General features: G+C 34.5%; 1 protein-coding gene across 2 annotated transcripts in view; it reads right to left on the bottom strand.

Moving 5' to 3' along the window:
* The window catches only part of ABCA5 (ATP-binding cassette, sub-family A (ABC1), member 5), a 52,608-nt gene that overhangs the window by 8,716 nt on the left and 16,811 nt on the right, over positions 1-27,081 (bottom strand). For both annotated transcript variants that reach the window (XM_014536103.1, XM_014536104.1), the window contains 18 exons: positions 26,016-26,074; positions 23,361-23,471; positions 22,061-22,236; positions 21,456-21,575; positions 20,278-20,416; positions 18,932-19,022; positions 18,601-18,740; positions 17,549-17,668; positions 16,094-16,295; positions 14,852-15,021; positions 12,043-12,170; positions 11,480-11,617; positions 9,273-9,386; positions 6,021-6,191; positions 4,412-4,525; positions 3,867-4,001; positions 2,346-2,420; positions 1,385-1,476 (listed from right to left, as the gene is read on the bottom strand). In XM_014536103.1, the coding sequence (XP_014391589.1) occupies positions 1,385-1,476; positions 2,346-2,420; positions 3,867-4,001; positions 4,412-4,525; positions 6,021-6,191; positions 9,273-9,386; positions 11,480-11,617; positions 12,043-12,170; positions 14,852-15,021; positions 16,094-16,295; positions 17,549-17,668; positions 18,601-18,740; positions 18,932-19,022; positions 20,278-20,416; positions 21,456-21,575; positions 22,061-22,236; positions 23,361-23,471; positions 26,016-26,074 (2,295 nt within the window). The remainder of the gene's footprint in view (positions 1-1,384; positions 1,477-2,345; positions 2,421-3,866; positions 4,002-4,411; positions 4,526-6,020; positions 6,192-9,272; positions 9,387-11,479; positions 11,618-12,042; positions 12,171-14,851; positions 15,022-16,093; positions 16,296-17,548; positions 17,669-18,600; positions 18,741-18,931; positions 19,023-20,277; positions 20,417-21,455; positions 21,576-22,060; positions 22,237-23,360; positions 23,472-26,015; positions 26,075-27,081) is intronic.

Raw genomic sequence — 27,081 nt, 5'->3', positions numbered from 1 at the left:
AACAGCCCTCATGCATCCCTGAGGGGAATGTACAGTGGTCTCCCCTTCCAGGCAGTTTTGCTTTCTGCAGTTTCGTGCACCTATTGTCAACTACATTCCAAAAACATCAAATGGAAAATTCCAGATATAAATATGCATAAGTTTTAAATGTCATGCTGTTCTGAGTAGCGTGATGAAATCTCACACCATCCCAATCTGTCTCACTGGAGATGTGAGTCATCCCTTTGCTATCAAATCGACTCTTTCAGAATCACAGTGCTTATGTTCAAGTAAATCTTATTTTACTTAATAATGTGCCCCAAAGCACAAGAGTAGCAATGCTGGCAATTCAGATAGGCCAAAGAGAAGTCCAAAAGTGCTTCCTTTAAGTGAAAAGGTATGTTTGTATAGGGAAAAAAGCATAGTACACACATTGGGCTTGGCACCATCCATGATTTCAGGCCTCCACTGGGGGGTCTTGGGAGTGGATTCCCCACAGATAAGGGGAGACTAATGTAAGATGGTGCAACCACTTTAGAAAACAACAGTTGTAAGTTCTTTAAAAGGTTAAACATACATTAACCATGTGACCCATCAATTCCTTTCCTAGGCATCCACCCAAGAGAAATGAAGATATTCTGTCCATACAAATACCTCAACACAGATGTTCATAGTGGCATTATCCGTGATAGCCAAAAAGTGGAAACTCAAATGCCCATTAACTGATAAACAGAGAAAGTGTGGTCTAATCATAAAATGTATTATTACTTAGCATAAAAAAAGGAATGAAGTACTGCTACATGCTATAACATGGATGCACCTTCAAAACAGTATGCTAAGAAAAGGGAACCAGTCAAAAAAAGACTATGTATTGTATAATTGCATTTATATGAATGTTCAAAATTGGCAAGTCTACTATTTGGAGACAGAAAGTAGATTAGGCCCTGGCCGGTATGGCTAAGTTGGTTGGACATCCGTCCCGTTGCACCAGGAGGTTGCTCGTTAGATTCCCGGTCAAGGGCACATGCCTGGGAAAAATAAAAATAAGAAAACAAAAGGAAAACAGGGCCTTCATTAAAAAAAAATTTACAGTCTGGGTGTAAATGAGATTTCCCTGAGCATATGTAGAGGGCTCATGTTCGAACCCACAGGAACACCACACAAGTAGCAGGAGACAGCTGATCGGTGTTACGCTCTCACATCAATGTTTCTCTTTCTCTCTCTCTCTCTCTCTCTCTCTCCCTTTTCCTTCCCTCCCTCCTCTCTAAAAATCAATAAGTAACTACTAATGGGTACAGGGCTTCTTTTGGAGTAAAAAAAATGACCTAAAATAAGATTATGGTATAGTTGCACAACTCTGTAAATATGCTGAAAAACATTAAAACTTTAAAAACATTTAACTGACCTGAAAAAGGGGTCCTTTCTTATTGATCTGCCTCCATATTTTTTCTCATAGTACCGTAAGAGGAAAATCCATAGTACACACTGCAGGTAAGGCTATAAGAAAAACACAGAACAGCTCATGACTGAATCTCTTTTTTTTCTATCAACAGAATAAAGACCACATACATAAGTTTCCTTACCAACACCAAAAAAGTTAACCGCAATGTTTTTGCACGTCTTATCAGTCAAAAATAGATTTGATTATAAGCCAAGGAAGATTTTTAGTAAGAAAATCCTTCACGTATTTTTCTATCTCTATACATTTTATTTCTATCTCAGTAAAGTTTATTGGTTGTCAGCTTCATAAAATACAAAGAAAAAAGGAAGCTTTGTTTTTGACTCTAAGGAAGCCAGAATCATAATTGAATAGAATTAACATGAAAAGCCAAGGATGTTAAAATAGATATATTCAGTGAATAAAAGGCAGGACCATCGAAATTCACATTAGCTAGTATTAACACACTTGACTTTTTATGCAAGTGGATATAAACTAAGAAGAGTTAAAATCATACAACCAAACTATTCATTCTTTTTTTTTAATCCTTAACCAAGGATATGTTTTTATTGATTTTTAGAAAGAGAAAGAGAGGAAGAGAAGAAGACAGCAAAAGACAGGGATCAGTTTCATTCCACTCACACCCAACCAGAGATCAAACACACAACCTAGGTATGTGCCCTGACTGGTAATAGAACCCAAAACCCTTTGGTGTATGGGACCATGCACCATCCAACTGAGCCACCTGGCCTTGGCCCAACCCAATGATTATTTTCTTTTTTTATTCACAACTTAAAAAAAAAATCTTTATTGTTGAAAATATTACAGATGTTCCCTTCCCCCCCAATTGACCCTTTCTAGCCCACACCTGCCCCCTGGCATTCTTAAGGTAGCATGCTAACAAAGAAACATTTTTGTCATTTCTTACCGATATAACCGCCACCAGAAGCCTATCCCATGGGTCATAGGTTTCCTCATTTTTTCGAGTATTCTTCCAAGAAATCTAAGACAGAAATTATTGAAAATGTATATGCTGCTGTGATGTTGGGACACGACATTTGATCTTTGACCCTGATTCCTAGCACACAGCTTCTAAAACCTTTAGAATTTCCTGAGTGTCAGAGGTGACAAGAGTATCTTTTGTTATTTAAAACAAGCCCCTTTCCACTGAGGCCAGGTGACTGTTGGAGGATGACCAATCAAGTGATTAGAAGGCTGGAACTTTCTGTCCCATCCATCCACTAACCCCTCGGGAGGGGAAAGGAGTTTGGAGATTAAGTCATATGCCATCAGTAATGGAACTTCCATAAAAAACTTAAACAGGGGGCTCGAAGAGCTTTCGGGTTGATGGGTGCATCCAAGTGCTAAGGAGTGGCACACTCCAAACTCCACAGGGACAGAAGCGCCTGCACCTTGGCATCCTTCTGGACCTCGCCCTGTGTATCTCTTGACCTGGCTGTTCATTTGTACATCTGTTATGCTGAACTGGTACTAGGAAGTCGTGTTTCCCTGAGTTCTGTAAGCCATAATAGCAAATTATTGAGCCTGAGAAAGGGTCATAGAACCATGGGGTTTGTAGCCAACTCAGACAGAAGGATTAGGAACAGGGGACCCACAACTTGTAATTGGCATCTGAAGTGGGGGGAGGGGGACACTCTTAAGGGTTGAACCCTTAAACTGTGGAGTCTGTGCTAACTGCAGGTAGTTAAGGTAAGTATTGCTTTATGTGAGGAAAACCCCCACACATTTGGTTTCACAAGTGTTGTCATAGTTTTATTTTAGCTGCAATGTGTAGAAATATTTGGATTAAAGTGTGTGTGGGGGGGGAGTATTTTGTTCAGCAAACATGTATTCTGTATAAATAAGTTGGCTACTATTAATAGCTATGATTTGTACTTAGATTAAATTTTCCCCATCCCAAAATGTGGGGGAGAGACAAAAAGGGAGGGGGGGAGTAAAGAGATTAGTGAGTAGAATTAATCAGCAGTCATCCTACATCAATAATTCATCAAATTTTTTTTAATCACATGGAATTTTTTTTCCAATTATTCAGGATTAATAAAACTAACCTGTGGTTTCCTTTTTCTTTGAAAAAATCTCCACTTTATTTTCTCTTATCCCTTTATAGGACAATACATTATTAAATCCTTGAAAAACTCCCCAAATACTAACTGAAGTCAGATCATACTTATAATTTATGTACATATGCCTTTTGGAGCATCACAGAACATGTATTGGACATAGCCATTCTCCTTTGAAACTTTAAGTTTAAAAACATGCTTAAAAGATTCCATAGTGATTTTAAATTGCTTCATTAATAACATTTAAATCAAGTAGTAGCAGCTAACATGATGTGTTTTTGTTTTACTATTTTCAGTACAAGAACTAAGACCGTAAAGATTAGGTACTATTTGTGCTTTTTAAACATTAAAACACCTAACAGACCTACCTTTATGAAACAAATCAGACAACCTAGAAGTGGATAGACTGGAATGACTATGCAAAAGGTGTAATGGAGAATAGCTGTAACTGTGTGTCCAATAAAGAAACTGATTTCGGTGATTGCAATGCAAGCCAACGCTGTCTAAAGAAAAAAAGAAAAGAAGAGAAAGCAAGTGAAAAGTGTTTAGAAATTTCATACTCAACATTAACTGTATTTTCAATCTTCTAGTAAAACATGGAGCCACAGATGACACTTAGCCAGGAAGTGCTGGTACACTGGTACCAGCTGCTTTTAACTGGCTTCCTAGCAATGCAGATGTTAAATGCTTTCAGTATCACCCATCCCTTCAAGGAGTGGATGATGCAGAAGACAAACATACAGTCAGTAAGATGCTGCCAGCTATCTATCTAACCCTGTACTTACAACAGACACAGTAACTAACATTTTAATCCTGAAAGAGCTCATGACTCTCTTTTTTTCTGGTATAAAACATGAGTTTCAAATAAGCTGCTATGAAAAGTTGAAATGAAATAATATAAAGTGTAACTTACCACAGAATAGATAAAGGACCAGACTTCTTTTGTATTTAAAATTTTCTTAAAAGTGAAAGAAGTAATATAGGTAAACAGAATAACTGACGGAACATAACCAATAAGACAAAAAACCTGTAAAACAAAAATACGAAATTTTATATAAAAATGTGAATAACTAGAAATACATAAATATAAATTACCAATAATACTAAAATATTATGGAATAATTATTCTTCAAATTTTCTTGCTCTACAAATCACTCCACAAACTAAGTGTGGTTACTTGAGGAGTTACCATGCACATTGCTCCTACATCAAGAAACTCAGGCTTTTAACTAATTAACACAATCCTGAATAATTTAAACTGAAGAATTTTCTTTGCCAAGTAAAATGCTCTTATTTAAAAAAAAAAACAAACCCACAGGTTAGCTGGTTAAAACTTTTCCTCATGATGTGTTTTTGTTTTACTGTAGAACTGTAAAAATTATTGTAGAACTATTATAATATATAGCTATCATTTTAATATATAGCACTTAGTGCATTTTATATATTTTTAAGAAAAATATTAATTTATAAGGCATAAATTGAATTACAACTTTTTCTCAACTATTAGCTACCATTTTAAGATACAGAACTTAATGCACTTTGTAATTTTTAAGGAAAACATTTATTAATTTATAAGGCAGAAATTAACATGTAAGATCAGTATGATCTCTGGCAAAACAGAGTTTACTTTCAGCAACTCCGACCTCACCTGGTGTTTTCCTAATATAAATCATTCATATAAAGGGGTTTAGTAAGTCATGTACATGTGAACATGAATACGAACCATACTTTTCCTTAGGATTTTAAACCATATTTTAAATTATGAAATAAAAGAGCTTCCTTGTGAAATTATTTTCATAGAGACAAGGAAGACATTTTAAGGAAGGACTGTTTAAGTATTTCTAATTACACATAACTAGGTAGTCTACATAAAAAACTACTTCAATGTCAAGGAATTATTTTATAATGGTAGTAAGTCATTGCTTTTAAAACTTATTTATAGCAATAGAAATTGCATTGATTACAGGTATCATCCTATATAATAAAAGCCTAATATGCAAATTGTCCCCTTGGTTGGGAGTTCAACCGCTCGCTATGATGTGTGCTGACCACCAGGGGGCAGCACAAAACATGGCGGGCATTGGCGACGCAGCGCTGGCAACATGTGGCACTGGAGGTGCTGCCAGCCCCAATGGGCCCTCATGAGAGTGGGACTGCGGCAGGATGGTGAAGGTCAGCAGGTGGCGCCAGGCCAAGGCGGGTGCAAGCAGGGGCCTGACTGCCCCAGTGATTGCCCCGCAGATGGCGACCAGTGGTGGTGGTGGGGGTTGGGGCTGCTGCCCGGCTCCCAGGTGCTGAGGGAGCCGGGCGGGGGCCCGACGACTCAGGTGGAGGGGGGCGTGCACGAATTTCCTGCACCGGGCCTCTAGTATACAATGATTAAATAAGAACTGGTTCTATTGTCTATAAAAATATTAATACCCAAATTACTCAACCAGCTGATTATCATGTTTGGAAAGACTTCATTTTTTAAAGTAGTGTTTTATTTACAAATAGAATGAGTACAAATAATGTTAACTTACCACAGAAAGAAACTTTACAGGATAAAAATATAATCCATAATGAAATGCAAATAAACTTCCAAGCATCAAAATAAGAAGAATAAAAAAGAAGGGGATATCAACAATAGCTTGCCCAATCCAATATGCAGATGGCAAAAGACCTGAAAGTTTAAGTTGAGTATAAGCTTTGATCTAAAAAAAAGAAAGGAAGAAATTGATTATAATTTTAAACATTTTGCAAACAAACAAAAATTTCTAGCAAATTATTTTAGAACTCTTAATCTTACATCAACAAAACAATAAAAGTTTATATTATAGGTCTGTAGGTAATAAAAGCCCTCCTTACAAATAATATAAATTCCATGAGGATATTAATTTAGATCATTATTTCTGAGATACAACAATACTTCAATAAAATCTTCAGAATCGGGTTACAGCAGTGCTTCTAGGAAACACAAAACTAAAATAAAACAAAGGTTGTTGGGGTTATAGCTGTATAATAGTGATTCTATATCACAGTAGTCAAAACATGGTTGCTTGTGAATATCTGTGAAAATACATGGAAAGGTGTGTTTTAAACAAGAAAAGGGACTCTCACTTTAAAAAACTGACCTTTCACAAAAACATTAATAAACTGCCAAGTACCCTGTGGGTTTACATAGGGCTTTCAGCGTAATCCTGAAACTGCACAGATAACGCATTAAAAGCTTTTTATATACTCTTTTGTAGTACCTAAATGCAAGCTATTGCTACTACAAGTAAACAGCATTTTCATGAGCACTAAGAGTAACTTAAATGATGATAGTTTTTCTAACTCTCTAATGCTCTCATTACTTAATTTGAATTTTAAAAATCTTTTACAAATCCAAATTCCTAACCATTTTATTCAGTTGATTCTGTCATCTACATAAACATCACTTCTAATAAAAGTATTATATGAAAGAAGTAGCCAGAGACTAAGGTAAGGGAAGCATGTAATATAGAGTTAAGACGAAGAGGAGCCCAGCCAGCGTGGCTGGGTGGTTGAGCGTAGATCTATGAACCAAGAGATCATGGTTCAATTCCCAGTCAGAGAACATGCTCAGTCCCCACTAGGGGGTGTGCAGGAGGCAGCCGATCAATGATTCTATCTCATCATTGATGTTTCTATCTCTCTCTTCCTCTCTGAAATCAATTTTAAAAAAAAAGAGGAGAAATGATCTTTTTAAAAAGGACAACTTTTGTGTTCAATAAATTATAACAACTATACATTCCAATATAAGTAAAAAACATAAACCAAGTCAAATATAATTATTTTCGATAATCCAACTGGATGCTTTTGTTATTCGTACATTGCTGGTGGGAATGTCAAACAGTATATCCACTCTGGAAAACAGTTTGACAATTTTTAATAAAACTAAACTTTCAATCACTATACAACATAGCACTGTACTGTTGGGCATTTTTACTCTTGGACATTTATCACAGATATATGAAAACATATGTTCACACAAAAACCTGTACACAAATATTCACAGCAGTTTAACTCATAATAGTAAAAAAAATGGAACAATCCAGATCCACATCATAAAATACTACCCAGCAATAAAAAGAAGGAAATATTAATGTGTGCAATTTGAATGAACCTCCAGGGAATTATGCTGAGTAAGAAAAACTAATGCCCAAAGAAAATGTGCTGTGATTCCATTTAATCATTCTGGAAACATCAAAATTATAGAAATGGAGAACAAATTAGTGGTCGCCAGAGGTCAGGGAGGGGTAGGGTTGGCATGTGGGCTTGAAAAAGCCACAGAAGGGATCTTTGTGATGACAGAACTGTTCTGTCTCTTGATGTCAATATCCTGGCTTTGTATTGTACTATAGTTTTGCAAGATGTTTTTATTGGGGTTAAGTGGATAAGGGAACGTAGATCTCACTGTATTATATTTTACAACCAATATAAATCCACAATTACCTCAAAATAAAAATCTGAATTAAAAACCATTTAAGTGGAAACAAAAAAAGAGAAAAATGCAATTGTCTAGTAAGTTTTATCTTTGAGTGGTAAAGATTATGGATAGTTTTTATTTTCTTTATACTTTCCTATATTTTCTAAATTAGTATAATGAATATGTGTAACAGAAAAATTGAGTATATTTTTTAAATGTCTCCTGAGCCTTATGTATTAGTTTTAGATGAGGCTTAACCTCATTATTAGTCACACTGTATAAATTACTTTAGACAATGAACTGAACTGAACTAAGAACAGACCCAAAGAGAATGAGAATTTTGATTAGAGTAAGAAAAAGACAGTCTCAACAGAGTGGAAGAGTAGAAGGCTCTGACTGTCAAAAGCTCAAAAACTGTATAAGATCACCTGCATCTATCTGCTGTATGGAGGAGATTAAAAAGAGAAAGGAACAGAAAAGAAGGTGGAAGAAAACTAAAAATCCTCTGTACAGAGCAATTTTTTCTAGGCCCTGGTAATGACAATAATTTTCAAGCTTTTTCTTTTTTTTCACTTACCATCAAATTAAATGCCTTATACAATCAACACATTCCATTAAAGGTTAAAGGGGAGTGCACCAATTAAGAACATAAGGATCACAGTCAGCTCCCAGATCCACTACTGAACCCAGATGAGTCAACCTGCACACATTATATGAACACCTCCTTGCTCCGTTTCCTGACCTATAAAGTGGGTCACACAAAACCTCACAAGGTTGTAAGAATTAAAGGATGCAACTTTTAAAGAAGATGGCAAGGATTTGAGTAATATAGTTATTAGTACAAGATAGGGTAAATGTAGGTTTACAGTTGATTGTATAGAAAATAATACAAAATTAAGAATACAAGAATAAACTGTGTTTCGTGTACTCACAACTGTAAACCTCCTTTGCCCCACCCTGTATTACTATAATTATAATAAATGTATTTATACTCCATCTGCTTACTCCTGAAATAAGTATACATAAGTCTTGTACTCATGCAAAATGTGTCCGTTGTGTTTTTTTTTAATATATTTTTTATTGATTTTAGAGAGGAAGGGAGAGGGAGAGAGAGAGAGAGAAACATCAATGATGAGAGAGAATCATTGATTGGCTGCCTCCTGCACACTGGGGATCAAGCCTGCAACCTAGGCATATGCCCTGACTGGGAATCAAACCACGACCTCCTGGTTCACAGGTCGACACTCAACCACTGAACCACGCTGGGTGGGCCAAAATAGGTTATTTTTTAATGTGATTTCTTATTAGCAAACTATACTTGTAATTTTTTTCACTGAGTCATTACCTTATGATTCTCTGCATTTTCCATGGCAAAGTAAGGTGGCATTGCAGTAACAATGATTCCAAGTAAAGTTGCTTGAAAATACAGCTCAATTTTAAAAACAATGTCTGTAATTTCCTGAAAAACAACCGTAGAATAAGAAATGGAACTGAGAATCATTTGATACATCTTAGTACTTTCTAAAAGATTATCAAAATCTCTGAAGAAACACATTAGGATAACCACCCTAGGCATAGTCTATATCAGCGGTTGCCAACCTCTCGGACCTCACAGACCACCAGCAGTCTACAGACCACCAGCTGGCGACCGCTGGTCTATACGAAAGAACAGATGGCCAAGTTAACAGGCAGTGAGCTAGCAACTTTGCCACTTATTAAAAAGCTACCAGATCCTGAGCAAATCACTGTACTTCCATTTTCTTATCTACAACACAAAATAATAATACGGCATATAAATTAAGCTTCACCATTTAATTAAAAGTAAAATTGAAAAGCAGTTAGCATATCCACCAATGGCCTTATGCAATGAACATGACCATCTCAGAATGATGTTGGAGGCCTTCATGAGGCTGCCTGGACTATAAGCTAGCTGGGATCTGCACACCCTACTTTTCTCCAATGGGAAAAGCTGTACCCAAGCTCAACTTCCTAGGGAACCAGGAACTTTTGTCCCAAGCAGGGGAGACTATATTCCCACACAGAGGTCCCAAAGGACCCTCATTGATTGCTCCAAGCAATGATGGAGTACGCCACACATTTCTTTAACATCTCTTTCCCTCTGTCATTATTATTACTGCCCCTGAATTAACTCAGACACTCCATCACTTGTCATCTAAGCTACTTAGTAAAAGGATCTCTGATTTGATTTTTTTTTTTTTTACTTTCTTCCCTCCACAATTCTCCAAACAGAAATCCCTCTCTACCCTGGTGCCAGTGAAATTATTTTTTTTTTAATCCTCACCTGAGGATATTTTTCCATTGATTTTTAGAGAGAGTGGAAGAGAAGGGGAGAGTCAGAGAGAGAGAAACATCGATGTGAGAGAGACACATAGATCAGTTGCCTCCCATATGAGTCCTGACCAAGGCTGGTATCAAGCCTGCAACTGAGGTATGTGCCTTTGACCGGAATCGAACCCGGGACCCTTCGGTTCATGGGCCAACTCTCTACCCGCTGAGCCAGACCAGGTAGAGAACCAGTGAACTTTTTAAAATGCAAATTTAATGTTATTTTGTCCCCATACCTATGTATAACTGTAACAAGAGGAGTACTAAATTAATCTTCCATGTGATTTCCATTTAAATATGGCAAAGAATTATAGCCAACTAAAAGAAGTTTGGGGTATAGATTATATAATCATAAAGACAGAAAGCAGATTGGGGGCAAATTGGGGCTGGAGGTAGGGGAAAGAGGGAGTGATAAACTAATAGGCACAAGGGGTTCTTGAGGGAGTGATGAAATATAAAACTGATTTGTGGTGATAGTTACATAACTATATGAATATAATGAAAACCATTGAGTTGTACATTTTAAATGGGTGAATTGGAAGGTACAGTGGGGCCTTGACTTACGAGTGTCCCGACTAACGAGTTTTTTGAGATACCAGCTGTGTCTTGGCCGGTTTTTTGCTTTGAGTTGACAGAGTAATTTGAGCTAACGAGCTCCTTAACGAACTCGGTCTCAGAACGAATTAAACTCGTAAGTCAAGGCCCCACTGTATATGATATACATCTCAATAAAGCTGTTAAAAAAAACAGTGAATGAACACGCTATTACAGAAAGATATTTGTCCATTTATTTTTCCACATATAAAAAATGAAACATAAGGACTATGAGAAAATGTTGAGCATTTTTCTGGAGACAAGTTAATTTTCATATTTCTAACCAACAGCCCCACCTACAAGAATTGTCTGGGTGTCTTCTCAAGGTTCTTTCAAATTACCTCAGTAACAAAATTTTAGCTGAACAATATTCATTTTTAAATTATCTTAACTTGTCTATGATTAATATAAAAAATACTTAAACTTTACAAAAATGTCCGCACCAACATAGAACACCTTGATCCTAAAGTAAACTAATACTAGGGACTCCTAACCCCAGATGTAAACCATCCCCAACTCAAGTTTTACCAGGACTAGGAGATGTCACAAGATGAACTTCTTCACATTTTATATTGTACACACACATACACACTCAGTTTTTAATTTGCTTACTTGAAAGAATGGGGTATTCCAGACCTGGATGCTTTCAGTCACATTTAACTGATAAAGGTAGTAGTTACTAATGATATTCATCAATACAGGCAAAGCATAAACCATAGTACTGTTGAAAACAACTGTAAATACATAGTCCTACAAGTTGGAAAAGAGAGACTTATTACATACCATATATAAATACATGTAAATATAAATGGATATATTGTTGCTATATACCAAGCTTTTCTCATCCCCAAAACTAATTCTCATTAACTGTACTAAAAGCTACTCAGCAAATCACAGAAATAATACTCAACGACAAAGACAACCTGGTTTGGAATCTACAGATATTTTGATATTTTAAACGAAAATGTAACATAAAATTAAATTCCTTTAAGCTTTACTTATTGGTCACCCATCAGGGCACAAAATATATTCTAAATAAACACAGCTACTATTTCCAAAAGCAAATTCTAATTTCAGCCTAATGAGGCCAAATCGGCAAATGACTAATTTTAGAGGAAATATCTTAACCTTTCATAACATTCCAATGGGTATTCCTCCATATACGTTACCCTTACCTTTTCCGAATGCATCACATTTAAAGCTGCACTGTGGGGAGCAGCAGACACATAGTCACTGTCATTAAACATCGTCACCATGATGTTCTGGTTTGTGAAAAAGGTAATAAGATCACTGATATCTGAGTCTGATGTTAGGGGAAAAGCAAATAGTAAAGAATCAGTTCAAATGCCAACAGATATAGGCTTTTAATAACACTGGAACGAGCCCCCCTCTTCCTTAAAAAGTATTTTATCTTCATTGGCTAAGACATGACTAAGAACACTGGCTCTGGAGCCAGTCAGCCTGAGCACAGAACCTGAAGGTGACTGTGCAACTTTTAGCTGCTGCTACTGCTAAGACTATGACACTGAAATTCTATCGTTCCTGAAATTTGGTTAGTGACGATAAAATCTATCTGGCAATTTTATGTATCAAGATAACCTGTGGGCTTAGAAAGATAAGAAATCATGGTGTGGATTTCAGGAACATTACTCCTTAGAGGATTTCTGTGTGCTCCAAACAGACAAGTTTTATAAATGTGGACTGCCTTAACTACCTTAAAATAAGAAAACACATAATCAGGTCTCCATCTACAGTCTTTAAATTGTCTGGAGCCAAGGGAAAAACTAAAACCTAAGTTTAAAATTCATACCAACATGCCTGATAATGAAACTATTCCATTATCACAATAGCCAGGACTCAAGAAGGACAGATGTGACTTGGATAACAATCGAAACCAACCAAGGAAAACACTATCAGTAACTAAGTAGTATAGCAGGGTGGATCAGGCTCAGCACCAAACCTGAGTGTCAGAGAATAGTGATCTTCATGAGACTACATTTATTCCTATGTTGTGCTCTAATTGATCTTTCATCCCCAGCTTGCCAGAGTGGCTCTGTACTCCTGAGGAGAGAGCTACTAGTATATTATAACTGAAGGAACTGTATCATCAGTGATACAAAAAGCTTTGCAAGGAGGGTAAGATACACACAGAGAAGCCAGTGATTCCTTAAGGAAACATGGCTTTATTTAGGACCAAAAGCAAGGCCTAGGATAGTGATGGCGAACCTACGACACGCGTGTCAGAGGTGACACGCGAACTCATTTTTTTGGTTGATTTTTCTTTGTTAAATGGCATTTAAATATATAAAACAAATATCAGAAATATAAATCTTTGTTTTACTATGGTTGCAAATATCAAAAAATTTCTATATGTGACACGGCACCAGAGTTAAGTTAGGGTTTTTCAAAATGCTGACCGCCGAGCTCAAAAGGTTCGCCATCACTGGCCTAGGAAAATATGGGATACATGTGTAAACAACTCCAGAAATACCGAAATATAACAGAAGGAACAAAACTTTGGAGATACTAGAATTTCTGCAGATCAGTTGAGAGTGAACTGAAAGCAGAAAGATTTTGAGATACATGTACAACTCCCAAATATACAAAAAATGTCACAACATCAGGGTATAAGGCTCCATGCAGTACTATAATTTAGCAACATGAAATGTATATTAATAAAAGAATCCTAATAAAAGAAAAAATTGCAAAACATAACACTTTCTATTCAAAAGTAGTTTTCTATCACTAAATGCATTTTTCTTCCGAAAGAATAAAAGTTGCATAATAAACTGAAAACCAGATTTTAATAGTGATGATTTTAAGAGTAATTTATAATCATCTCCAACTACAATTATTATTTTAAACCTAGGCAAAGCTCTTCAGTTAATAGTGAATCAAAAGGAAATATACTAGTCCTGGCCCAGGTGGCTCGGTTGGGTGTCATCAGATGGAAAACTTACCATCTGATTCCTGGTCAGGGCACATGCCCTGGTTTGGGGCTCAAAGGTGTGCAGGAGGCAGCTGATTGATGGTATGCTCTAGCATCAATGTTTCTCTCTCTCATTCTCTCTCTCTCCCTCTTCCTCTCTCTGTAAAAATCAATAAACTATTCTTTAAAAAAAAGGAAAGGTATTAGAATATAATTGAAGTGCTCGGAGATGTTAAACCTCAAAGAGTTTATAAGTATAGAAAGGGTTGTATGAAATGAAAATTTCTAACATATTTCAGCAAGATAAGCAAATGAAGAGGCTATGGTTTGCTGTTAGTTTGCCAGTTTATCTCGACTTTCTCTTCAAGACCCTGGGGACCACAAACTATCTTTGAACACAGATGCTGTAGAAATAACTGATCATATATGAATTAATGTTTGTTGGAAAGCAGAATCCTACGTCAGTATTTTTCATTCTGCCCGTTGTTCAGGCCATATGTTTTTTTAAAAATTCCTTCATATTTGACAATTATGTAATAAGAATGTTCAATAGCAAATCCAAAAATATGCATTACAAATGTAATGTATTTGATTATAAATATTTACATCTAAGGTGCTTTTTTCTTAATTCGAATGTTTCAGATAACCCTTAAAAATGTAAACATTTCTATTTGGTAGATAACTGCATAAATATTATATGCAGAAACTCTAAAGAGGGTTTTTCAAATTCTGAAGTTTATTTTGCTCATCATAAATTAAGAGATGAAACATGCTGCTCTGAGAATAATGTTTCTAATATTAAAAAGGAACTTTTGTGATTATAAGCTGTATAAGTTAGAATGTTTTTAAAAACTGTCACCTATACTTTAACCAAAATTTCTTATCTGCAACATATTGCTCAGCATTAATAAGGAGTTTTATTTAATTTGGATTTGTGCAGACAGAACATGCCTTTACCTTTCATACATTTCTAAAATCAACATCTCTGACCTACATTTATCCCTCACCCCCGTGCCCCAACCAACACACATTCACAGACCTTCACACACTCTCACCAGTAGAATTTTGAAGAAGCAGACTTGTTTTATATTTATGAGGTTTATCTCCAGGTTTTAGGAAATATAAGTCTGGAACAAGTTTGATCGGAACCACAGCACTTTTAAAAGAGCGATGCACCAAAAACATAAAAATCTGGACTGCAAAAAAGATTAAAAGCAGAAGCAACCTGAAAGGGGAAAAAAATAATGCAGTTCAAGGTATATTAATATGTAAAACTATTTTTTAAAATCTTCCTTCACATGTTAGTTAAAAGGTACTCATTTAAAAAAGAAAGAAAAGGAAAAACTTGAAAGGTAATAGAATTTCTAACTATTTCAGGACAATATGGACAGGAAGTCAACAGTCAATGACAAAATTAAAAGCTATAAAAGTGCATTTTAGATCACACCACTTATATAGGGTATGTAAACCTGTTGTTACAACTTTAAAGAACCAGAAGTTATGTCACATTTACACCTCTAGTCTCTTGAAGGAACTAATTCCTGTCCTACCTCTATTCTAACTACTTAGTGTCCTTATATTTTAGAAAATGTACAATACAAAAATATTTTACATACAAGAAAGAAGATGAAAATACAAGTGAAATTTTGAATGCCTCAGATCTTTGAAATTTCATCCTAACCACATTAACTCCCATTGTTCCTCTACAGGCAAAGCAAGATGGACGGTAGTCTGTGATAAGGATCATCACTTGCAGCTGGTCTGCTACAGAATTGTATTACCCATTCAAAATGCCCTTCTACCTGGAAGGCAGACATCCTTCTATCTTATCCTGCGAAAGAGCTCTAGATTATATATAAAAGGTATCACAAGTGAGTAGAGAGAGCTTGGATTATCATGCTTTTAACATTTTTCATTGTCAGACATCCTATAATAAAAAAATCTATTTACTATAAATATTAGTAATAGATGCAAAACAACTGTGAAAAATATGAATGCAGAGTAAAATTTAAATGCAATGACAGTAATTCAAAAATTACACAACTTGAATATATTATGTCACTTCCTCACTTTATAAATGAGACCAAAAAATGCTATTTTTAAAATAAGGGTAACGCTCTAATGGTATTCGATGAAATTACTATAAGCATATTTTTTCTGACATGTGAAATTAGTTTTAATCTTCCAAAACTACAGAGATTATTTAGATATGTCTATATTTTAAAAATTAAGATGGTAATAAATCCAATTTGTACCGTTCAAAACAACGCATCAGGCAAAAGAGTGATTATACTTACACTGATCTCACTGATTTACTTTCACGTTTCAAGGTTTGGAAATGAAACTTGGCTATTGTATACACCTGCTGCTTCCACAGGCTCATGGTGCTCACTAGGGAAGCCTTGGTTTCAGAAAGCATGAGTAAGCTCTGCTCCATTTCATCAAAAGATTTTGAATCCATTTCTTCCTCAAGTGACTGCTGAGTAAATACACTATAATCTATTTGCCAAAACAAAAGGATAGAAAATTATGATCTATTCCTTAAAATAACGAAAATCTTTCTGAAGCAGGTAAATGTTAAAGAAGCACACATCTGGCAGTGATGTAGGTCAAATGGAACTCTCATATTCTTTGGCAATATTATTAAAACTGAACAGATGCATAGCTTACAACCCCAGAAATTCTATTAGGTATAAACCCAACAGAGACATGTACATATGTTCACTGAAACACATGTAAAAGAATATTCTTAACTATCACCCTATCCAGAACAGCCATAGAGTGGGAAGAACCCAAAGGCTATCAAATGTGATAATTAAGTTGTGAAATATTCCTGTAATAAAATAGTATAAAACAATGAAGGTAAACCAACTACTGTCCAAATACAGTAGTATGAATCTTGCAAACCTAATATTAAGTAAAAGAAGCCAAACACAAAAGAGACATGCTATGAGTGATTTCATTAGACCAGTGATTTTCAACCAGTATGCCACAAGAATTTTTTAAAACATGCAAAACCTGCCCAACTGGTGTTGCTCAGTGGTTGAGTGTTGAGCCATGAACCAGGAAGTCCTGGGTCTGATTCCCAGTCAGGGCACATGCCAATGTTGCAGGCTTGATCCCCAGTAGGGGGCATGCAGGAGGCAGCCGATCAATGATTCTCTCACTGATGTTTCTATCTCGCTATCCTTTTCCCTCTCTCTCTAAAAAATCAATAAAAACATATTTTAAAAAATAAAACATGTAATACATGATGACTGTCAAATAAAAAAAATGACAACACCAATAGCCATCCAGAATGAATGAATCAAAATTATACCTATTATTTTGTCAGATTGGTAAAAAATATACTTTTTGGTATGCCACAGTAATTAATTTGTGTGCCATGAGATGAAAAAGGTTGAAAATCACTGTATTAGATCAAGAATAGACAAAACTAATCAATGAATATAGAAATCAAGGTGTTATTTTTATAACTGACTTAATTTCAAACAGATAAAAAATAATAAAAAGAGATGAAAAGTGGCTTCCATATGAGAGCCACACAGATGACTTTTTGGACTTATGCAAAATTTAAAAAATAAGTAAACATTTAAAATTTGAAGAGTGGCATGGAGTAATGCATAAAATAGTATTTACATACAACCTGGTTGTCCTAGCATCCTACTAATTCAACAGTTTAGATGAATGACTTTGTAAGATGAACAAGTCTAATCCCTCGCCCTAAAATGTATTGTTACTTTTGTTTTTACCTGCTTGGTCTATTTCTGCTTCAACTTCTAGATTTAAGAATACATCTTCCAAAGTCGTCATGGAAACACCATAAGAAATAACACCCAAACTTGAATGAGTGTCTAGAGCAGAAAATAAACCTGAAAGAAGATATAAAAGAATGTTGTATAGTTAAGCATACTGTCATGAATTATTCTGAAATATCGTTTTAAAATAGGATGTGTCTAAATTTACTCTGCTGGCACAGTGGTCCCCAATTTAACATTCTTATAAATTGCTAAGAGCCCCAAGGAATGTTTGTTTATGGAAACATATGTGTTAGATATTTATCGTATTATAAATGAAAAGAAGTATTTTACAGGACAGAATGACAGGCAGGGTACATTAAGTTGGCATAGGTAATTCAATCCAGTTGGTTAATGATTCTGTTTTACTTCTTGAAAGAAACTAATTAAACTAACAAAAAATTTCTATCTGATTATGAGATAAATGCTATGAGAATTCTGCATAACACATGTACAGTAGTAATATCCTTTTGGTTCTTAAGAGGTCCCTAAACAGATATGAGACTGAGTTTCAGTTCCACATTACAAAGTGAAAAGCTAATAAAATAACTCAATGGTTTAACATATAATAATGTATTTTATCATGAAATCAAGAAAAAGGGAAAAGAACTTGAGGACATACACAATTATATATGTGGTATGTATGTATGTGTAAATGTATGTGTGCATATATATACATATGTATGTATATGTACACACATATACAAATCTTATTCTGAAGCCTACAAATAGAGCAATTTCTTTATTTCTTGACAACAAAGCAAACACAATTATTTACCGAAGTTAACATATTACAGTTTCTTGCATGCTGTTTGTAAAAACGAGAAACATGTTAGCTAGTAGCATTTCTGATTTTCTAAAACAAAATAAAGTAGAAACAGATTATTAACTCTGGGCACCTGGGAGCATGTAAATATCACACAGAAAAGTAAAAGAGTAAACTAACAAAACCTACTCCTAATGCAAGATCCTGGTTCAACCCCCAAGAAACTGAAAGTAGGTAATACCTGAAAATTTGTCCATGTCCTTGAAAGGCAAGCTATACACAAGTTGTTGGTCATTCTGCTGTAATAAAGTAGCTCCAGGTACATGTTGTTTAACCAGAGAAGAAAGAGATTCTGTGGCACAGTATCTGTCTATGTACATGCTAGAGAAAACAAAAAAATCATAATTTTTTTATGATTACTCAGTAAATAACCAAAAAGTAAACTGTGAATGCTTTAAAGTGAGTGCCAAAAAAGTAAAACTGTCCAAAGCACATTAGGGCAAGCCCTAAGTATAATAACAACAGATCAAGAATATAATAAAGAATAGAGCCAATAAAGAATGGATAGATACCTCAGACGGTAGCCAATCCCCCATTTACTTTTGAGAAACATTGAGGAACCAACACATTTCAACATTCCTTGTGATATAACAGCTTTCCTATCTGCAAACAGAGATTTGCATTTCAATTTTTAAGTTAGTAACAGCATTAATAACTGGCATTCATATTGTATGGATTACTATGTGAGAACCAATGTATTAGTCGATTAAATTATCACAACCACCTTATGAGGAAGGTACTAGATTATCACCACCTGCTTTTTAGACGAGACCACTGAGGCAATGAGAAACTATACAATTTGCCCACATTTCACATATTAAATGACAAAGCCGGGAATTGAACCCAACCAATCTAATTCTTGAGTCTATTTTCATAATACTGCTCCAAGTATCTCAGACTCTTCCTAAGACTTACTATGCAAGCACTTTCATGATTTCCTTAATCAATAAAGAAAAATAAATTTTTTTAAAAAAGCAATAGAAACAAAATGTTAGTTGTTTTAGCAAAGATGCTACTAAAAAAAGGAATGACATGCCAAATTCATTAGATTATATTATAAGCAGAAAGAGGTTGCTCTAAAATTTCAAATTCTTGGACTTGGTCAGTTATTAAAAATGTGTTGAGTTTTTTCATACATGTGTTTGTGGTGAGAACTGTGCAGAAACCAGTTAATATAGCAGACCTGAGACTATTATTCTTAGAACAGCCTGCTTATAATGTTGGGGCCCTTTAAACTGGAGTCTGGAAACATGGATTTTAGGAGTGTTCCCACCATCCCCAGAACAGATAAGGGTGCTCACTGTACCTAAACTTTACAAACAACATAGATTATACTGCAAATCTGCTTTTGTTCTGGGAATCTGTAACTTGGGCACATGCTAGGCAGAGGGTGACTATGTGACCAGTGCACAATGAATACCTTGGGCACCAAGTCTCTAATGAGCTTTCCTAGTAGACAATTCACACGTGTTGCTAACAATTCACTGCTGGACAAACTGGGCACATTCTGTGTGACGCCACTGTGAGAGGATTCTCAGAAGCTTGTGTCTGGTTTCCTCCAGACTTTGCCCCATGTGCCTTTTCCTGTTGCTTACTTTGCTTTGTATCTGTCAGTTTCATGTAATATATGCATGAGTGTGACTATGCTGAGTCCTATGAGTTCTCCCAGCAAATGATTAAACCTTGAGTAGTCTGAGGGCCTCTCCAATACAAAAATATGTAACTTTTAAAAGATGTTTACACCTTTCTTAAGAGCACCAGCTTCCTTATTTATTCCTCAAAATTTGACTCCTCTATGTCCAATCTCTCATTTGGCCCCATGACCTTATCCTTTAAAAATAAAAGTAAAAAACCTCACCAGCAAGAATGTCAGCTTCATCCATGAAATGAGTACTAAACACTGTAACTCGATTAGATTTTCTGTATTTTAGAAGATTCCAAACAATATGCCGAGAGCAGGGGTCCATTCCAGCTGTTGGTTCATCTAGCAAGAGTATCTGTGTGAAACGACAAGGGGAGGGGGGCAGGGAATCCTCATGAAAACTAAATATACAAAACTTATGTGAATTTAAAGGCTTCCCCATTTCAAGTTATTATCTCCAATCGGAACTCTATTAGTTCTGAGTTTTTCGCTCATATGTGAGCACAGATTTTAAAGTTACCGGTTTGGCAAATGAATATTTTCCTTGGTTTAATTATAAAATACTAATGTCTATAATGTAAGATATAAGTGTAATAAGAATCAGATAAATTTAAAACAAAACATTAAGTAGATTGTTTTTATCTGAACAATCAAATGCTGTAAATATAACAGTTGCTTGTTAGAGAAGCAATTTGTTTTAAGCATTATTTTCAATTTCAAGAAACATGGTGGTGAGGGTTGGGAGAAAGATAAATGAACATAAAGCCAGAACCCAGAGCCGTCCCTGGCTGCAGCAGCAAGGGCAAAAGTGACAGGATGGTAGGGACCCCTGGATCTCCTAGCTGTAGGCATGTACCTAGCAGGTTTCTAGCACTTTGCAAAGGATTTTATCAGCTAGTTCTGTGTTTATAAGGACAGAGAACAGCACAAAAGAGACACATACAAAATTACATCAGCAGGACAGTGAAAAACAAAACAATTCTTTTCATACTATTCTAAGAATTTTATTATGAGCTATCACAGATATACAGTAAATTCTAGAGAATAATAGAACAATACTGTTATAGCCACCAGTGAAATTTAACAAATATTATTCCTGGCCATATTTTCCTCAGATCTTTTTTTTTAAAAAAAATAAATAAAAACTCCATGGCTATAACTAAAGACCGCCCGTTCCATTCCTCTTCCCAGTGGTGACCACTATCGTAAAGATGTTATGTATCTTTCTGACTTCAATTTTAAAGCCTTATTACTATAATTACATTTATAATAACATACAGTATTTTATGCCTGTTTAAACTTCATAATGTGTGTGTATATACATCTTTCTACAACCTATATTTTTATTTAGCATAACTTAAGTTTATGGCACCAGTGACACAATATTTGTTTACCTTTGGATTGCCAAGAACAGCAATTCCTAAAGACAGTTTTCTTTTTTGACCACCACTTAACTTTTTAGCTTGATTATCTTTGATAGCCTGCATATCTAAATCCAGTAAAACCTTCTGCACCTGTAAAAGCAAAACGTGAACAGTTATTTTTAAAAGTACACCATTTACATAATTATCGCTATCAGTTTTTAAGTGTTCCAATTTTAGTATCAACCTTTAAAATGTTATTTTAGTGCAGAATTTAATTTTGCCATATATTCATATGTACTTTTGAAATAACAGATAAAAAGGTTCCTGAAGGAAAGGTCTGTTTGACTTTCGTGTGATTTCCTGGGTAGTGGGGAAGGGGATCGGGGCAAAGGCTGTGTGTGTAGGGGGAGATGATGTGCAAGGAAAGGAAGAAAAGAAATACCTATACTGGAGACTAGCATCCTCCAGATGAAACAAGGACAGTTTCACACGTGCTCAAGATTCGAATTCTGTGTAATGATTTTGTTTACTGACTCAAAATTGGTTTTTTACTGAGATTTTCAAGCATATTTTTATTACAAAAGGCGGCTAATTTACAGGGAATAAAAGTAATGAATTCAATATGAATAACATACTTCTTGTATTATATTATTAGCTGGTATTCCTTTGACCGAAGCCAAAATGGATAAGTTTTCTTCTACTGTCAAAACATCAAAGTGTATATCTAACTGTGGGCAGATGCCAATCATTTTTCTTGCTTCAAACATTTCATCTATTTCTGAGACACTGTGTCCATATATAGATGCAAACCCTAAAACCAAAATATATACATTCATATTAAATATATTAAGTATTAAAAGTATATATGCTTTACTATATACACTAACAATTCAGTTAATTGTATATTAGACATATAAGGTAAGAATTAATATGAATTTGGAAAATACAATGCGCCCTCATTTCCATACTGTCGGTGATTTACTTCAACTTATAGTTCAATCTCCTTTTCCCTCATTTCCAGGACATATTACATAGTGGAAAGTGCAAGGAACCAGAAGCTTCATTGGTGTATTATTCACACTGATATTTCAGTAACAATCTTCCTTCATTTCCAGGCATTACACAATAGTGGAAAGAACAAAGAGATAAAAACATTCCCCTAACTAGCAGTGTGATCTTCAGAAATCAATCTGAATTCCAGTTTCTTCTTACATAAACTGAATACAAATATTTCCCACTTACGAACTGTTAAATCAATGTGATAATGTAGATTCATAACAAAAATTATACATTCTTATATAAATTTAAGATATTAATACAAAGTGATGCAATTATAAATAAACTTAAACATTAAACTACAATTTAAAAGATTTAAATTCAATATATGGAAATTTGGTCCTTTCTTAAAGTAAAATATTGTACCACCACTCTTTGCTTACTGTGGAAATATGGAACTGCCATATTGAATTCTGATCTACAGGGCAATCACATATAACAATTATATGTTTGAGGTATTGTTCTTAAAATTCTATTTTAGGAAATGGTATTGGCATTTATTATTCTTTCCTTTTGAACTACTGTCATATAATTAGAAATCTGTATCTATTTTCTCAACCTGAAATATGTAATATTTACATTGTATGTCTCATTTAATATCCACATAATTAGTTATTTAAAAATGAAAAATACACACAATCTGATAAAATAGGTACAAAATTAGAACCTTTTTACTTTATGAATCACTTTTAATTTCTTATTAAAAAAAAACGTGTATAATAAAAAAAAGATAAAACACCTTTATAGACACAGAAGTTGGTTCCAAATCATTGATAAAAATCAATCTTACATATTTCAAGGATAATTATGTTGTGACATCTTAGTTAACAATACTAATAAAACAAGTAAGATTTTTTTTTTATGTCAGAAAATTCTCACCATCAGAAGGTGGACATAGGCCACAAAGAATATTCATCAATGTACTCTTTCCTGTTCCACTGTGTCCAAGTAATGCAGTAATCTGACCCTCATATATGTCAAATGACAAATCTAGTTCAGGGGGGAAAGGAGAAGATTCAAATATAATTTTTATTTCTGTTGAGCTATACAAGGTAATTCATACTAGTTAAACAAGTCAATAAATTTAAGACAGATTTAAAGTTACTAGCATATGTACGTGCATCATGTTTAATATTATACCATAATAATAATTGTTATAGTCAATGATATGAACAATAAGTAATAAAAATAAACTTTTATTTTTTGTTCCCCTGATTTAGAGGGTGCATAAAATATTGGGAGAGATCTGTATACTCACTTTGGGGAATTTCCAAAGGAATTAAAATAGATAAAAAACACACACAAAAGTTTCTTCCCAAGAGTATTCATAGGCATGTCAAATATATTGGCAAAAATAACCCCTAGAAATTGGTTAATAGCATGGGAATGGTAAACACTTGACAAGTTTAATTTAGATAAGAGAAAAATGGAACAAAGGAATGTCACTGGATGGATGTGTCAATCACTGGAGGAGGACAGGAAGCAGGGACCTGAAAACCCAGCTTCAAATAGAGGGGTGGGCAAAAGTGGGTATACAGTTGTGAGTACGTGAATACCAGAGTTTATTCTTGTATTTTTATTTATTAAGCACTGCATTATTTATTCATATTAAACTGTAATCCTACTTTTGCCCACCACTGTAAGTATAGCCCTTCATTTAATGAAGGTGATCTGGGATTTAGTATCACTAGAACTGTAGGCCAGAAGTAAAAAATGAATCATCTCTCGAAGATTACATTATCCAGACTCCAAATTATCCCTGCAATTATTCATATACAGTATACAGCACTCAGCCAATAATAATCAGGCAAGAGAAAGCAAGGTAAGACCAAAAACCAACATAAAAGATAATAAAAATACACCTAGAGGAGATGTATATACTGGCACCATATGAGAAGATTTAAAATCATTATGCTATCATATTCACAAAAGAATGTTGGCAAAGAACTAAAAACTACATAAAAGAACCAAGTAGAAAGTTAAAAACTGTAAAAGGTAAGTGAGAAAGATTTCAATAGTTTTCAAATAGGGAAAATCAGTGAATGACAAAAGTCAGAAGAAAATACCTAGTCTAGAGCACAGAGATAAAAGTGTAAAAGTGTAAAAAACTTGGAAAAGAGAATAAAAGACAAATAGAATAAAGTGAAAAGTCATAGCAAGTAATAGGAGAGAAAAATAGGACAAAAGATTGAAAAAGAAATGGCTGAGAATTCTCTAAAACAGAAGACATCAAGCCACAGATTCAAGATGCACTGTACGACCAACGCAGAATAAAGGTAAAAACAAAAACATCGCCGACGTTGAGTATAGTAAAACTGCTGAAAACCAAAAATAAACAGAAAGATCTTAAATCAGTAACACTAGTTAGTAGGTAAATGCAAATTAAACCTTGTTAACATATCAGTGTACTCTACCACAACAGTTAAACCATTGACAATACCAAAGGTTGGTGAGGAACTGTCATACATTCTGGTCATAGCAAACAAGGGTACCAACTTTAGAAAAATGTTCCAGTTCTTACTAAAGTTGAACATATGATCTAGCAATTCTACTCATGACCTAGATATTCTACTCAAGTATCGTCGTGCATCACTTTATGACAGCCATATGTGCTGAAAAATGCATTATTAGGCGACTTCGTCCTTGGGTGAACATCATAGAGCAGTGATGGCGAACCTTTTGAGCTCGGCGTGTCAGCATTTTGAAAAACCCTAACTTAACTCTGGTGCCGTGTCACATATAGAAATTTTTTGATATTTGCAACTATAGTAAAACAAAGATTTATATGTTTGATATTTATTTTATATATTTAAATGCCATTTAACAAAGAAAAATCAACCAAAAAAATGAGTTCGCGTGTCACCTCTGACACACATGTCATAGGTTCGCCATCACTGTCATAGAGTGTACTTACACAACAAGCTATACTCTTACACCACTGGCAGTGCAGATTGTTTACACCAGCATCGCCACAACACAAGTAAGGCTTTGCGCCACAATGTCACAACAGCTACCATGTCACTAGGTGACAGGAATTTTTCATCTCCATTTATAATCTGATGGGACCACCTTCATATATGTGATCCCTCTTGCCCCCTCCAAGCAGCTCCCTCGCTCTCTGTTAGTATGTGTATCAAGTATATATATTCTGTTGGTTCTGAAGAACCCCGACTGACCCACTGCTATACAACTACAATTCTCAGGACAGCCCCTCACAAAAAAAAGAATTATACGCACAAAATATCAGTAGTGGCGAGGCTGAGAAACCTGGTGTTAACCCAAAAGAAAAAAAAAAAAAGCAACTAATCTGTATACTCATGCACAAAAATAAAAGGATAAATAGTTGAATATTTTTCATCTTAACAGTTATTACTTTTTCTTTTACTACTTTGATGTTAGTTGTATTATGAATATTAATCACATAAATAAATGTAAGTATCCCTAAAGGAAAAAGAGAAAATTGTGATAAAGAAGCTTAAATTTCCCACAAATTGTTTTTCCATTTGTAGTTTAATACTAAGGAAAGCTACTTACTTCTCAAAGCCTCCACACTGTCACCTTTCTTTCTGTAGGTCTTCTGAATACCATTGATTCTGAAAAAACACCATTTTCTATTTTAAGTATTTAAAGCAATTTATAAATGTGCGTTTCCATGTACGTTTTCTAACCAAATCTGTCATATTTTGTAAAAATAATAATAAAGTACCTCCCTACTAAAATAATTAATCAAAGAGAGCTAATAATAATTATAAAAGCATTTGTAAAAAAAAACTACAAGACAAAAATATAGTATCCTCTCCATTTTAGATGTCATTCATTCATTTTTCATAAGCCAACTTCTAAAACAAAGTGAAGCATTTAACTCAAGCAATTTAGAAATTTCTTTTCATCTTTGATACTTTTCTGTTTGCAACTAATCAAATACTTGATTTTAGGCAGATTAAAAAACAAATGCTATTTATTTCACATCAGTACACATTTCAAACTGTCAATAAATGTGAAGTGATTCTCTCATTCCACTTTAAATGTTTTACATATTTTACAGAATGGTTTTATTAACCAGTTTGAATTTTACCCTTGAAAAGGCAGACCACTGGCCCATTAATTATATCCTAAGTATTTCCCTCTCCCCAGATTTTATACATTTTTCTTAAACTTAAAGAACAAATTACACTTCACTTTTTCTTTCATTTTTATTTCTGCTCTTTTTCTCATTATTTTTTAATTTGGTTTTGACTGATCTAGCAAGAGATAGTGATTAATTTCTTTGGTTCTTAGAAATTAAAGATATTCTAATTATATCACAATACCTAAGGGTCTATGAAATTAATAGAGGACAATTTCATATGTTGTATAACTTAGATAACATATCCTGAATCAAATTATAAAGTTAATATTTACTGTTTTAATCCAATACCAAGAAAGTTTAAAATAGCTTAACTGTCTAAACACCCAGTTTTATTACTTTAAAATCTTTTCCTTAAAACAAAAATTTCAAACCTAGCAGCAACCTTATTCTAAATGGTTGCAAAGAAGGTAAGAACTTAAAAGACAAGTAGCTCTTAACACTGTTTTAAAAATCATGAAATGTGTACCAAAT

This window comes from Myotis brandtii, unplaced genomic scaffold, assembly GCF_000412655.1.
Source record: "Myotis brandtii unplaced genomic scaffold, ASM41265v1 scaffold157, whole genome shotgun sequence".
Classification (NCBI taxonomy): domain Eukaryota; kingdom Metazoa; phylum Chordata; class Mammalia; order Chiroptera; family Vespertilionidae; genus Myotis; species Myotis brandtii.
Note: the sequence above shows the minus strand (reverse complement) of the source record. Positions and strands in the feature narration are given on the sequence as shown.